The sequence below is a fragment of the Oreochromis niloticus genome, linkage group LG9, assembly GCF_001858045.2.
Source record: "Oreochromis niloticus isolate F11D_XX linkage group LG9, O_niloticus_UMD_NMBU, whole genome shotgun sequence".
Taxonomy (NCBI): domain Eukaryota; kingdom Metazoa; phylum Chordata; class Actinopteri; order Cichliformes; family Cichlidae; genus Oreochromis; species Oreochromis niloticus.
The window spans coordinates 26,202,813-26,216,265 of NC_031974.2; the positions used below are offsets into that span (position 1 = coordinate 26,202,813).

Sequence of the window (13,453 nt, forward strand, 5' to 3'; positions counted from 1 at the left end):
CTGCTATTTGGTCCTTACCTTTAAAAATAACCTTTAATAACAATAATAACTTCTCCTGTCTCCATTTTTCATGTCTTTCATCTCTGAACTTGTCACATATGAACTTTTTCCCCACTCTAAAAAAGACATACTACAAGTCATCTGTAGCTAGCAGACAGACTGCAATCAAAGCTGCACAGAAACACCTAATGTTTGTAATGTTTGGTTGCACTTGTTAGACTGCATTTTAAATGAGCTACCACTTCAAAACAGGTTATAATGTTCATACCCGCTCCCTGTCTGTAGAGCTAACTAGATCCTGAAGTACTGTAAACACAAATTTATTGACATCCATATACATAAGCTTAGCGAAGCTAGGCTAAGCTAAGCTAAGCTAAGATAGCATTTATCAGTCATACAGTTGGGAAAATGCACAAAATAAAAAGCATGATCAAGAGGTAGCAGCATAGACATCCACCTGTCATGCAAAGAAACCACACCTCACATAATGCATTCTTTAAGGCTTAATTCAAATTAAATATATAGTGACATATATAACAATTCAACCCCTATAAAGCTGTCATGGTGTAAATATGCAATAGATATAAAAATATATATTTTTAATCAGACTTTAAACATCTTTATTTGTGCTGTAAAAATGTGCATTTTAACAGTGGGGATCAATTGGATTTGACTCACTTTTGGAGTCAGCCTCATGTGGACATTTGAGGAACTGCCATTTTTGGCATTTGTGTTGTCAAAATAAAAAAATTAAAAAATTAAAAAACACATGAAATACAAGTGCATCAGAAGAAGCTGTGTACTGTATATCTTTATTATGTGCTATGTACATCATTTACAATATAATACAGCAACAATACAGGGTTATGCTACACACTCAGGATTGCACAGTTTTAGAGTTAGGCCACAGCGGTTGGGTACCGTGGTTATGAGACATAACAGTAAGTACAGCATACATCTTTGGCTTCATTGAAATAACAAAAGCATGAACACCGACAATGCAAACTTTAGTCCACAGGAAGTACTGACCAAAAAAAAAAGAAGGAAAGAAAAAAAATTCATGTTTTCTTCATATTTGAATTATGTTTCAGGTTAATACAACAACACAGCCCTGAATTCAGTCAAAATGCTTTTCCCCACGTGGGATGTGCCTGTGCATACGGACATAATCTGTGTATACACCAAGGGGATCACAATAGCGAGAGCAAATTCTAATTCATTCTCTAACTGGCATCATTTCTCCCAGCCTATTAATTTGCGGTAAAATTAAACTAGTCCTCATTTTGCTGGGCTTGTTTTCCGATTGAGGCCGCCTCTCTGCCTCCTCGCCCAGTAATACAGAATCTCCGATTCTCCTCCCACCAACACACAGCGGCGGTCACAGCCTACAGAGTGTCGGGGTGAGGGACGGAATACAGAGAGAAACAGAGGAGACGGAGATTGGATGAAAGATAGATGGGGAAAGAGAGCAGTAAAGAGCGAGTGGGAGAGAGAGGAGGGGAGTGACACGGTGAGATAGAGCGAGAGAGAGGGGAGCCGACAGAGAGATGGATGCAGCAGGGTCGCTGAGGTGAGGAGATGGTGTAATGATTAGATCACAGATACCCTTGAGCCTTCCTCCCGTCCCTCCTGCCCACAAAAAAAAAAGAAAAGAAAAAATCTGGAGGCACACTTGGAGGAGAGGAAAGCCTGCAGCTGTAAATGGCCCCGCTGTCAGAGTTCATCTGGGTGGAGGAGGGAGAGCGGGAGTGGATTACCAGAGTCTGCGATTAGAGGAGCCCACTCCAGCTCTCCAGTTCTCCCCAGACGGGAGAGAGGTGTGCTCCTTCTGCAGCACACCCCTCTCTCACTCTCCGATTTCTTAAAGATGTTACAAATCTCATGTTTGACTGTTCGGAGACAGCAGTCGCGCTGGAAAGCAGGAGGGGAGAAGTAGTGCGATCCTGAAGGCTCTTACTTGACGAGAAGTTTCTCGAACATCAGAAATGATCAATACACGTCAAAAAAATAAAAAATAAAAGTCATGGTGGTATCAGCCCAAGGAGCAGTTTAAACAACCCTCCTTTTGCACTTTGATACTTTGGGCTTGTCTTTCAGAGCTTCCTCTGTTTCTCACGCTCGCAGCAGCACGTCTGAGCCTGCTGCCAGCTGTTTCCTTTAATATCGTTCACCTCCTAATCAGATGATGTCATGCCCAAACTTTTGCAGAGTGAGAAGTGGCTGCTAGGCTGTGTTTAAAATGCTTCCATCTAGTGGTCACTTAATGACACTGTTGATGAGCAGAGGAAAGTGTGTTGGGTAGACAGGGAGACGGCACAAACATATGATAACGCGATCCTTCGGTCTAGTGCTTTAAGAAAACGTCTGCGTATAAAACACATTTCTCCTACATATTACAAAAGGCATGGAGAGACGACACTGACAGGGAGTTATTAATGACTTTCAACTATAATGGCTCCATTAAGCGTATATAAATGCCTTGCTTCACAATAAATCGTTACTTAAATTCAGAAAATGTGATACTCAGTGGCATCACCGTAGTGCAGACGTGACAGTGGAAGGGCTAGCTCTGACTGGAAGGATCGCCCTGCGGGCTGATTCTCCAGGCAAGACCCACGAGTTAGCTGAAGAGCGATGGTTACTTTGATCTCGTCAAATCAATACAAACTCTGAAAACTCAACGTCTACAAGAGAATTTCACCATAGTTTCCACTTAAGCTGCTTCTTAAGCTTCCCTGCAGTGTGCTCCAATGACAAATGTGATCATATTTTAGCTGAACTGCATGTTTAAAAAAAAAAGAAGGAAAAATGAAGAAATGCAGACAAACAACAACTTACTAGACATTAAAGGACTAGTTCAAAGTAGTGTTTTGACCATCCTTACATAATACATGCGATGTGGACTGCTCCGTGACAGGGTGATTGTGAGGAAAGACATCACCAACCATCGATTAAATAAAAGTTTCAGTATGTACACATTGAAAAATAGAATAAAGACATGATCTGAGGTTACAGCCAACAAATATTTCATTGCTAAACAAAGCTACACAAAGCCAGCTCCTGAGGAGTCCTCCATGTCCAGCCTCCGTGCATGATCACTATGTTGGATCTGTGTCCTCTGGCACCTTGATGTTAACATTAAAAGCGTGCACAGCTTGTGTCCCTTTAAAGGTTTTTATTCCTTCAAATGTGGGAAAATCCGCTTTTACTTTGACTAAGGAGGCATTGTGCACAACCGGGGTGAGGGCGGTGAGGGAAGGCAGATATAAGCGTGACAGAAAGGTTTCTAAAAGATGACGTTAGTCCTTCTGGATCGAAGTCATGATACTTAAAATATGTATTTTTTAAATGCATTTTTCTTTCCAAAGCAAATTTCCAAGCCTTCGAGTGCATTTCTTTCTACAAGACAGGTGTCTGTGTTAGTATAGCCTCTCCTGGTCGACCAGCGCAGCCTCTGGAACGTAATCAGCCGTGTTTATCAAACCTGCACACGATGAAACTGGAACAACAGCTCAAAACATGCTAAGAAACGATGAGACGATAAACTGGGGAAGAACAAAGCAGGGGCTGTGTTTGTGTTTCGTGTGCTTTCACTCTGCCGTTCAGTGCTAAGGTAGCAGGTGGCTTCCAGGTAGCGCGGTTTGCCCCCCCTCTTCCACCGCCACCACCACCCCCGACGAGCCGCTAATGCCTCCAATAAGATAAACCCTTGGCGGATGGGCTCTTGTTGACAGAGCTGCCACCGATAAGAGCGTGGGGATCGCTAACGGCCAAGACAACTAAAAAACATGAGAGGCTGGTCTGGAGATAAAGAATGTAGGAGGTGGAAGGAAAATAGGAACAACAGCGATCAATTGCTGGCACTGTGCAGCGATGCTATCCGACACCATCCCTCTCTTACATCTCCTGGAAGAGTGCGTGTGCAAGTGTGCGGCGATAATAATCTGAAGGGAGAGGAGAGGTGGGTGGCGCGCGCACGTGCGTGTGTGTGTGTATGAATTTGGGTCATCAAGTCATCAATATCCACCTGCATTAGTGGGAAAAAACACAGGCAGGCAAGGTCAAAACTGACTGAAATCCCTTCAGACATGAGGATGAAAGGGGAAAAAAAAGAAAAAACTAAAGTGTCTCCCAACTCTCCGATGACTCTATTCCCACACGGAGCGATAAGGGGGGGGTGTAGATGGATGAATGGATGAGCGGATGAATGGAAGAGCGGCGTTTGAGTATCTGCTTCTGACAGTTCAGGCAACGGCCGACTTGGCAAGCGGAAACAGGTGGGAGTTGTGGCGCTGCGGCTGGCTAGGGCAGGGAGGAAGGAAGTGGAGGATGAATTATGGATGGACGGATGAAGTGAGGGGGAGAGGAGGAGGGCGAGGGGGTGGGGGTTTGGGGGGGTGTCTGGCGAAGACCTGTGCCCCGCTGACAGGCAAGCTGCTAGTCGGTGGAGTCGCTTAGCCACACAGAGTCAAGCAGAAATGACTGTGCATCTCTGCATCTGCAGCCTACTATAGCCCTTTCCTCTCCCAAAGGCTTCTGGGATGGTTTTAGGCAACAGGGCACCGTGGAGGTGAGCGAAGCCGTCTGCTTCACTCTGAAAAGTAACGCGGGAGCAGGCGGGGGTGCAAAAGCTCACTCAGTCACTGTCATGAGATCGGTTTGCTTACTCCACTGCTGCCCTTCTTCTTTTATCGTCCTCTTTTTTCCCTCACGCGGGCCCTTTCACTCCTCGCACTCTTCAACGTATGTGGATGGAAACCAGCCCACCTGAGGGGGGAAAAGAGACTTAGATTAGTAACCAGACAGGGGTTGAATGTCGCCATCAGTCATCATTTTCTCAGTCTGCTTTAGCTGTTGCTACTTTAGACACTTTGCGGATGCAACCAGGACCCAGAAAAGAGCTGCTGCTGCTGCTTTGATGCATTTCTACTGCCCTGTCCAGCTCTCCTCATTTAAAGCCCACCTCCTGGTATCTCCTCCATGCTTTTGAGTGTGTGCTGGAAAGCACAGCAAACATTTTTAACGAAAGCACATATGGATGCGCCATCTTGGAGGAGCTGGACTACCTGTACAACCTGAATGGTTTGCAAGTACCATCAAACGCCGTCAGCAGTTACGAATCTAACAAAAAGCAAAACTAGGGAAAAACAGTCAGAAGGGATAAGGACAAAGCGGCGGTTTGTCGTCACCACTTCCAAAACCGTTCCCTTTTTTGGCCGTTTCCTCTCCAGTGCAGCTGTGCTCACTTGGCTTTGTGTTATACTGAGCGGATCAAGTGTTTCTGTCACGGTCATCCTCGTCTTTAAATGCCACAGGTCTGGGTCTGTGTTTACATCCTCCTGTTTTAGTGCTATTGTGATGGTTTCCTTCATTTTTTGAGAAGTGTAGTTAAACTACGAGTCAACACCCATGACATGCCATAAAACCACACGTGATCATTTTACTGATCATTTTACATATCTGTCTACAGCAGGTCAGTGGCAAAGGGAAAAATAATGGGGTAACTGACTTTAATGAAGCTTTATAGCATATTTATCTGCATTATGCTCTGAAAAATTGTTTAAATCAGCACATACCAGACGAGATACATACCAACACTGATTGGCCAATAACAATGCTGGATTGGATTGCACTATCAACTTGGTAAAATGAACAAAAACAGTTGTATTGCTTTAATGATGTGATATTACTGTACTGATATATTAGAATTTTAAATAGAAAGAGCCAACAAAAGTAATACCAACTGTTTTTACTGGCTGTTTGCCCTAAAGAGAGACTAGCAGCACTTCTCAGACTCTTCTCCCCCTCCGTAGTTTTTCATAAGGGTGGCATCAGTGCACACATCAGGCTTAGTAAAAGTGAAAAGCTCCATTTACTGCAGCTGTTCACTTCACACTCGCAGCACAAACACATTATTTACACACAAGCACGCACTCGGTCCGACGCTCGCCGCCGAGCTAAACTCCAGCGCCCGCGAGTGGGAGTCAAAGCACAGAATTCCTGCCTTTGGAACGCGGATTCTCTCAGAATCGTACGCCTGATTAAAGAGCGCTCCTGGCACTGGGAAAACGTATGCATTTAAGTGATGTAAGAGCAGCAAATGAATCCTTCCAACAGAGGATATGTGGAAACATAAATACTGCACATAACTGACTAATGAAAACATAGACTGAGTCTGAACAGCTCCTTCCAGGTACCCGCAGACAAAAATATCTGCCAAATCTTTCTTCTGCAAAACGCCCGCTTTTACTGCTACCCAAAATTGGATTTAAGAATTTAGCAGCTAGAATCATTTCAGAGTGAAGACTGCTAATACAAACTTCTGTGCCTTGATTAAACACAGTTGAATGTAAGCGCGAATACAATATAAAGACACGTACTTTATATCAAGGTTGATTGTTTTTAAAGGAGAATAATGGCATGCTGCCCACCAACATGGGGATTTTTAGAGAAAGATGATATCCTGGAAGGCAAAACCAAGCACCCCCCCTCCCACAATTTTCCATTGAGCACCTTAAGGTTTCCACTCACCCTGCCGTTGACCTCGCCCCTCCACCAGCCATTAGCTCCCGACTTGGTGTAGATCTTAACCACGTCTCCCTCCTGCAGAGAGAGCTCCCGGGTGTCACGCGAGCTGAAGTCGTACCGCGCTATTGCCACACCGATCACTTTGGGGGTAAACACTGCAGGAAGAGAAAAGAAAATGACGGGGATGCAAAACAGGACAAAAAAGAGAGAATGTGCTCATCCACGGTTTATGCTGACGACGAGTTCAAACACATCGGTTGCAACATGAAGACGCTCATACGGACAGAGAGGTGGAGAAGCCTGGAGTTACACACGTCTAACTTTGACACCTACAGGTTTCTTTTTTAGAGAAACTTTGGTCACCAATTTTATTTTTCTTCCTTTCACACAAAGATAGAAAGGACCTTCACCGCCCCTCCCCCACAGCGTCAATAAAATTCCAGCATCTCTGATCCTTTCATCTGAAGTATTCAAGAAAATAAAGCCACAGAGCAAATATAGTGAAGGAAAAGTTTTAATTACGCAGCCAAATTCAGTCAGCCGTTTTTCATAAAACTAGCTAGAATCTAGTATGAACAAAAGGAACTATTTTATGTACAAAACTGCCAATTTTTGTACATAAAGCTGGAATTTAAGCCAGGTAATCTGACCTCTGGTGACTTTGTACAAACTCACTACTCTGAGTGTAAGAGCTGTGCGTAGTTTTAGAGCCATAGCTTTAGCTTTAGCAGGGTTCTGACAGCAGTCTGTGTTAGACTACATGTCTCCTGTGTAGCAGACAGCGGTGTGAGAGACAGATGTGGAGCAGGCTAGCTAGTTACCGCCGCTCCATCCCACCCTGCCGGCTCTCTTCCCTTTCAGACGCTGACTGGTGGGTCCGACTGGGCAGAGCTGACATGTGGAAATGGAATGTCAGACCTCTACAACCTGGCCGTAGGGATAGAATATCTAATATAGAGGAGCTCTGTGTATTTGGACACTTCCACCTTTACTTTGACAGACAGACCTGGACAAGCACACACAAAACCCAGCCACATACCAACTGTGGAAAACATCTCACACACTCTACTCTTTTTCTTAAAGGTGCATCTCTTACACACACACACACACACACACACACACACACACACACACACACACACACACACACACAAGCAGGCACATGCAAAAATGTGGACACACATTGCACAAACATGCAATTTGGACAATAAGCCCTGTTCTCCGTACAGAATGGCATGTATGTGCGCAAAACTACACAAGAGGTGAGACGGTTCGATGAGAAGCTACATGAAAGATGTAAAAGGCCCAGATTTTCATGCAGTGACACAAACGGACAGCCAGCATTCCCGAGCAGCCATCAACAGGCGAGGTGAAAAGAGAAAGAGACCCAGTGTTAAAGTGACAGGCAAAGACAGGGAGAGAGAGAGAGAAGCAATACCTGTACCTGACCAGAAGGGAGCAGAGGAAGGAGGTACAAAGCTGTAGCCGGCAGGAGTTAGAAGAGAGAAGCCGCAGAGCAATGGGGCTATGGCAGGGCGGAGGCAGTGCAGGCCAGGCAGGGGGGTGGAGAGATGCAAGACGGGGAAGAGGAGGGCAGGAATGGGTAGGGATGGAAGGAGAGAGAAGCATAGGAGAAGGAAAAAAGCATGTTTCGTAAAAGTTTTTTTTGATCTTTCATTTTCAGAGGTATTTAAAAAAAACACAGTCGCAGTTTGATGAAAAATAAATGATGACAGGCACAGGGGGAGAGCCAGTGAGACTTATCTACACAGCCACTGGAAGCAGCTCTTTCACTGATGTTCGGTGGTTAATTAATTTGTGCCCCTGAAAGTATTTACTCTGATTTTGGAACTATAATTATAATTCTAATCGGTTTTTTCCCCAAACTCAAATATGAGATCAAACCATAACATTTATCAAAACTTGCAGCAATTTGTCGATGACTAAAGGTGAGAAAAAAGCCTCTCACGTCAAACATCTTCTACAGTCACTTGACATGGAATAGAAAACACAGTAACAAGTTATCAAACGGCCGTTATGAATGTGCAAAAGCAAGATGAGGGTCTTTATCTAATTGCCATCGCTGAACTAAAGGAAACACTGAAGGTCCTAAAAATGTGCACTGCTCCTAAAATCTTGTTGAGACACTAAGCGATGACATATCTTCCTCCACTTTGCTAAAAGGACGTCCGCCTCGGTAATGGGGGATGACATCTTCGCTTTATTGCATTTAATTGAGAAGAACATGCAGTCTACTCACAATTACAGCACGAAGGGGGATTTTTGCACAGTTGGAGACGTAGCTGTAATATTCCCCCCGACTCGCAGATGCTCAAAAAACACGGTAACTTACCCCCTTTCTTTATTTCACATTCCACTATTACAGGATTTTTCGAGGGTGCTCTAATTGCTTTTGTGCGGGCTGTTTCTGAACCTGAAAATGTCGCAGATTCTTCTTCTTTACAAAGACTAACTGTGCCTTTATCTCGGCGTACAGCTTGAAAAACAACCCACCAGAGAACCACTGCATTTGTATTTCCGTCTGTCTTCCAGTCTGTCTCCTATTGGCAGAGGAGGCAGCTACAGAAACTGATCCTGTTCCAGTAACGTCTGAGAGTTGGCAGTGTCACTGCCTTGCTGTGGGAAATAGAACCTCTAACCCTGACAGTATTAGCACCTTGGTGTTCGTGGGTTATTTTGGAACGTAACTAAAGAAGCAGAGAAAGTTTGGCATGAGAACAGTCAGGGTAAAATGCTAACACTGAAAAGGGTTCTTTTTTTGCTCAGTTGTGTTGCTAAAGTACAGAAACAGACCGCAGAGAATAAATGTAGTCGACTTAAACAGATGCCAGCGATTATTTTAGTCCAGAAAAGTTAAACTGTGGTGAACAAAACAACCAAAAAAGAAAGGATCATACAAAAAGTATTACACATACATATAGTATGCAGAGTGCAGTGTTGCAATTCAACAACATCCAGAACAACCTAAATGATCATACATGAATCCTGAAATGACACAAACCTCGCCTAAATGGAAACGTGTCATACTCTTATGAGCGGGGTGGCTGTAGCTCAGGATTTAGAGCAGGTCTACTAATCGGAAGATTGGTGGTTCAATTCCTGGCTGCCCTTTCTGCATGCCAAATATCCTTGGGTAAGAGACCAACCACCCCAAGTTGCTCTCTGATGCATCCAGAAAGCACTTCTGCACTGAAGCTCTCTATGCACTGTTCTTGAGCTAATCTGAAGGCCTCATGAAGTTTGGAAGTCTGCAGAACGTTGGTGCACCACCGAATCCACTGACCCCACTCTGTGATGCTACATGGCCTACCACTTTCATGGCTGAGTTGTTATAATTTCACTAACAGCTGACTATGGAATATTTAGTAGTGACGAAATATTACGACTGGCCATCCTGGAATTCTCTGAGCTCCTGAGAGACCCACTCTTTCACAAATGTTTGTAGAAGCAGTCTAAATGCCCCGGTGCTTGACTTTATGCATCTGTGTCCATGGAGGTGACTGCAATACCTGAGTTCAATGATTTGGTTGGGGGAGTGAATGCTTTTGGCAATATAGTATATGTCATACAGAAAGTAATTATGACCAATGCACAGTTCATTATTTCTGAAAACAGAACGAGCACTTTGAATTCAAGTCTTCTGCTCATTTTTCAAATCCGCTGCCGTTCTTTTAAAAGCGTGCCCCCAGTCTACCCCTCATTCGGGTTTCTAAAGCCACCTCTGCACAGGAGCCTACATTTCAGCCACTGGGAATAGAAAATCTAATCCCCGCAATGACTGATAAATGCCCAAACTTTATGAAAAATGTGCCGCTCCCAACAATACTGCTGGCAAGTTAACTGGCCTGGGTTATTGATATGCTGTAAGAGGAGCAGGGCTCTAGTGGTTTTTAAAATGAATACTAATCAGCGCACTGAGAGACAGCTCAGCAACCCCTAATGGTGTCTAGGTACGAGCAATATGAAGAGGGATCGCGCTCCACTTCAAACAGCCACCGAAACACCAGCTGCATCTTACATGCTTCATTTTTGCACAATCTGATTTGTGGACCACACCGGAATGCACAATGTGAGCCGGGTGAATAATAGAGGGGAGCAAGACCGACAGCGCGCTCACACACACACATACACGCTGCGGCTTCCCACAAGATGAGGATGAGAGTTAGAAACCTGCACACCACGGATACATTTCAGTTTAACTAAACGCCAGTATTTCTTCCTTTGTAACGACGGGCAAAAAAGGAAATATCAATCAATCAGTTTCTCTAACTACGAAGCAGTCGACAAAAACAAAGCACAAACTTTAATTAGGAGATTTCCAGCAGTGCTTTGGGAAAGTAGAAATCAAAACACGAGTCGTTTAAAAGTGAAAGCGAGAAAAATGAAGTCTGCACACCGGGAGCAGGCTGCCTACAAGACAGAGGGGCACACCACAACAACCCTCCAAAACAAATTTGGATTGGAGCTGTCTCAACTTGTGTCTTGAAGCTGAGTTTGAACAACAGGCCCCGCTTTAGAACAACCAAACAGCTCTGTACAATCTGTTCACATTTCTGCCGCTTGAAACGTGACCGTCTGCAAGCCAGGGACTTCTCCAAAGCACGCAGCGGCATGCAGGCATCAAATGAAATCATCATTTTACCACTGACTGTGATCACTTGGTTGATTTTCCATTTAGCAGTCAATGGGCAGTGGTGCTTTGCCTGGCGTGCTGAGCTTAATATTTCTTTTTCTTCTTGCGTGGAGTAAACATTTATGGTTTCTAAGGCAAGGATCACTCTCTACTTCAGTTTGAAGATTGCAAACAGTTAACTGAGTGGATTTAAACCCCTGATAATGAATTTTCCCCATTTCTAGCCAAGTCAAAGATAAATGGATTTATACATTCCACCTTTTCCCACAACAAAGGTTTGTTTGTTTTTGTTTGACTTTGTCTAAAAACAACTTTCTTCACAGTTACAAACCCCACACCTGCTTGAAGTTTCTTCCTGTTAAAAGGGAGTTTTTCCTTACCACTGTTGCCAAGTGCTTGCTCGTAGGGGGCCATATGATGGGGTTTCTTTCTAATGTTGTGGGATCTTTACCTTACAATATAAATGCACAGTGAATTGGCTCTATATAAATAAAACTGAGTCGAACCGAACTGCTAAATTACAAAGGAGAAAACGTGTTATCGGATACTGCATTCTCCTTTATTCATTCATTATAAATCAAAGCAGCGGCTGCATGCATAAATAATCTTAATCATCATTGTGTTCTTGTACAGCCCCAAACCTATCAGAAGTGTTGCTGTCAACAGCTGCTTTGTCTTGAGATGTCACATGTTTTTTCATTATGACACAGGTAGAAAAAGAAATCCCGCTGCTTAAATCGTCACCCTAATAAACGATAGACGGCGCATCCACAAGTTGTCTTCGGTGAGGATGCTTAAAGGTTTCCGGCTGTCTGACATGTGAAATGATGTGAAATATCCCGCGTTCGATACAATTACTCCCATGTGAAATGCTGTCTTATTATCAGCTTTTTTAAAAATCATTTTTACTCTTAAAATAGAGAATAGATTAGGGTAAAAAATAATAAAAATAAAAGTCCTAATATTATATCGTTAGCCTAAATGTTACATGGATGTCACGCATGTTACATGTTCAAATTGTTTAAAAAAATATACAGAATCACCTACAAAAGTCCTTCGTGGACTAAAATTAGCATCTATACTGAGAACTGTTTTAACTTCTACAACATTTTGAATAATCAGGCCCCGTCATGTCTTGATGACCTCATAGCACCACTTTGCTATCAGACTACAGGCTTAACTTGTGGTTTGTAGAGTTTCCAGAGTTCTTAAAGTAAAAGTAGAGGCAGAGACTTCAGCTTCCTAGTTTGGATTCAGGAGACAGACACTCTCTACTTTTATGATTAGACTTAAAAGTTTCCTTTTTGATAAAGCTTATAGTTAAGGCTGGCTCAGGTGACCCTGAACCCTCTCTTAGTTATGATGCTCAGACTGCTGCAGGACTTCCTTTGATAAACCGAGTCTCTCCTTTCCACTCGCCTCTTTTCACTCCCCAGGTGTTTATTCACCACCGCAGCATGTGATTAAATTTTCTCCTGTAGTTTTTGTTTTGTCCTGTTTCCCTGTGCTCTCCTTTTTCTCTCATCTTTCCCCTCAGATGGCTGCCCCTCCATGAGCCTTGTTCTGCTGCGCGTTCCTTCCCGCTAAAAGGGAGTTTTTCCTTCCCCCCATTGCCAAGTGCTTTCTTATACTGAGGTTATATTTGAGTCTTTACCTTACACCTGTGATTTGGTGCTATATAATCAAAACTGAATTGTACTGAATTTAAATTGTGAAACATACATTTTTTCTTAAATAGACAATCCAAAATAACACAGATAGATTTAAAAAGCGATGACAAATAGATTCAATTTAAACTTAAGTCAGATTAATAGTGCAAACTTGTTTAGAGTTCTAACTGGTTTCCCCCCTTTTCCCCTGGCATTCAAATTGATTTGATCTTCAGCAATCGGCCAGAGACTGTTATCAAATCTAATGACATGCTTAGTAGAGTCGCCAACCACTGTTTGACAGCCGAGTCAAAAACAATTAAAGTCAGGAGACTGGGCTGTTTATAACAGTTGTTAAAGAGCCATCCAGTTCTTTCAGGGCTTAAAAGATCCTCCTGTGTGAATTGAAGCAGTGTGTAACAGAGCTGTGAAGGATGACAGATGAGAAAATAGAAGAGAAAACAAGAGCAGAGATGGCGGGAAATCGGCAGAAACAGCAATAGCAGCGTGTTGCCGGATGAAACAAAAACTTAACAATCAAAGGAATGACTGGCTTCAGTGTGAGTCCACTGATGCTGGTGAGCTGACGGCATGTACTGCCATCAGATGTCTCGGGCTTAAA

General features: G+C 43.5%; 1 protein-coding gene across 2 annotated transcripts in view; it reads right to left on the reverse strand.

The window, feature by feature from the left end:
• Positions 1-793: 793 nt before the first annotated feature.
• vav3 (vav guanine nucleotide exchange factor 3) overlaps positions 794-13,453 on the reverse strand; it is a 92,669-nt gene continuing 80,009 nt past the window's right edge. The window contains exons 26-28 of one of the 2 annotated variants that reach the window (XM_019362926.2): positions 7,973-8,053; positions 6,532-6,683; positions 794-4,767 (exon numbers count right to left, since the gene is read on the reverse strand). In XM_019362926.2, the coding sequence (XP_019218471.1) occupies positions 4,723-4,767; positions 6,532-6,683; positions 7,973-8,053 (278 nt within the window). In that variant the 3' untranslated portion in view covers positions 794-4,722. The remainder of the gene's footprint in view (positions 4,768-6,531; positions 6,684-7,972; positions 8,054-13,453) is intronic. The other variant, XM_005461384.4, reaches the window with a different exon arrangement.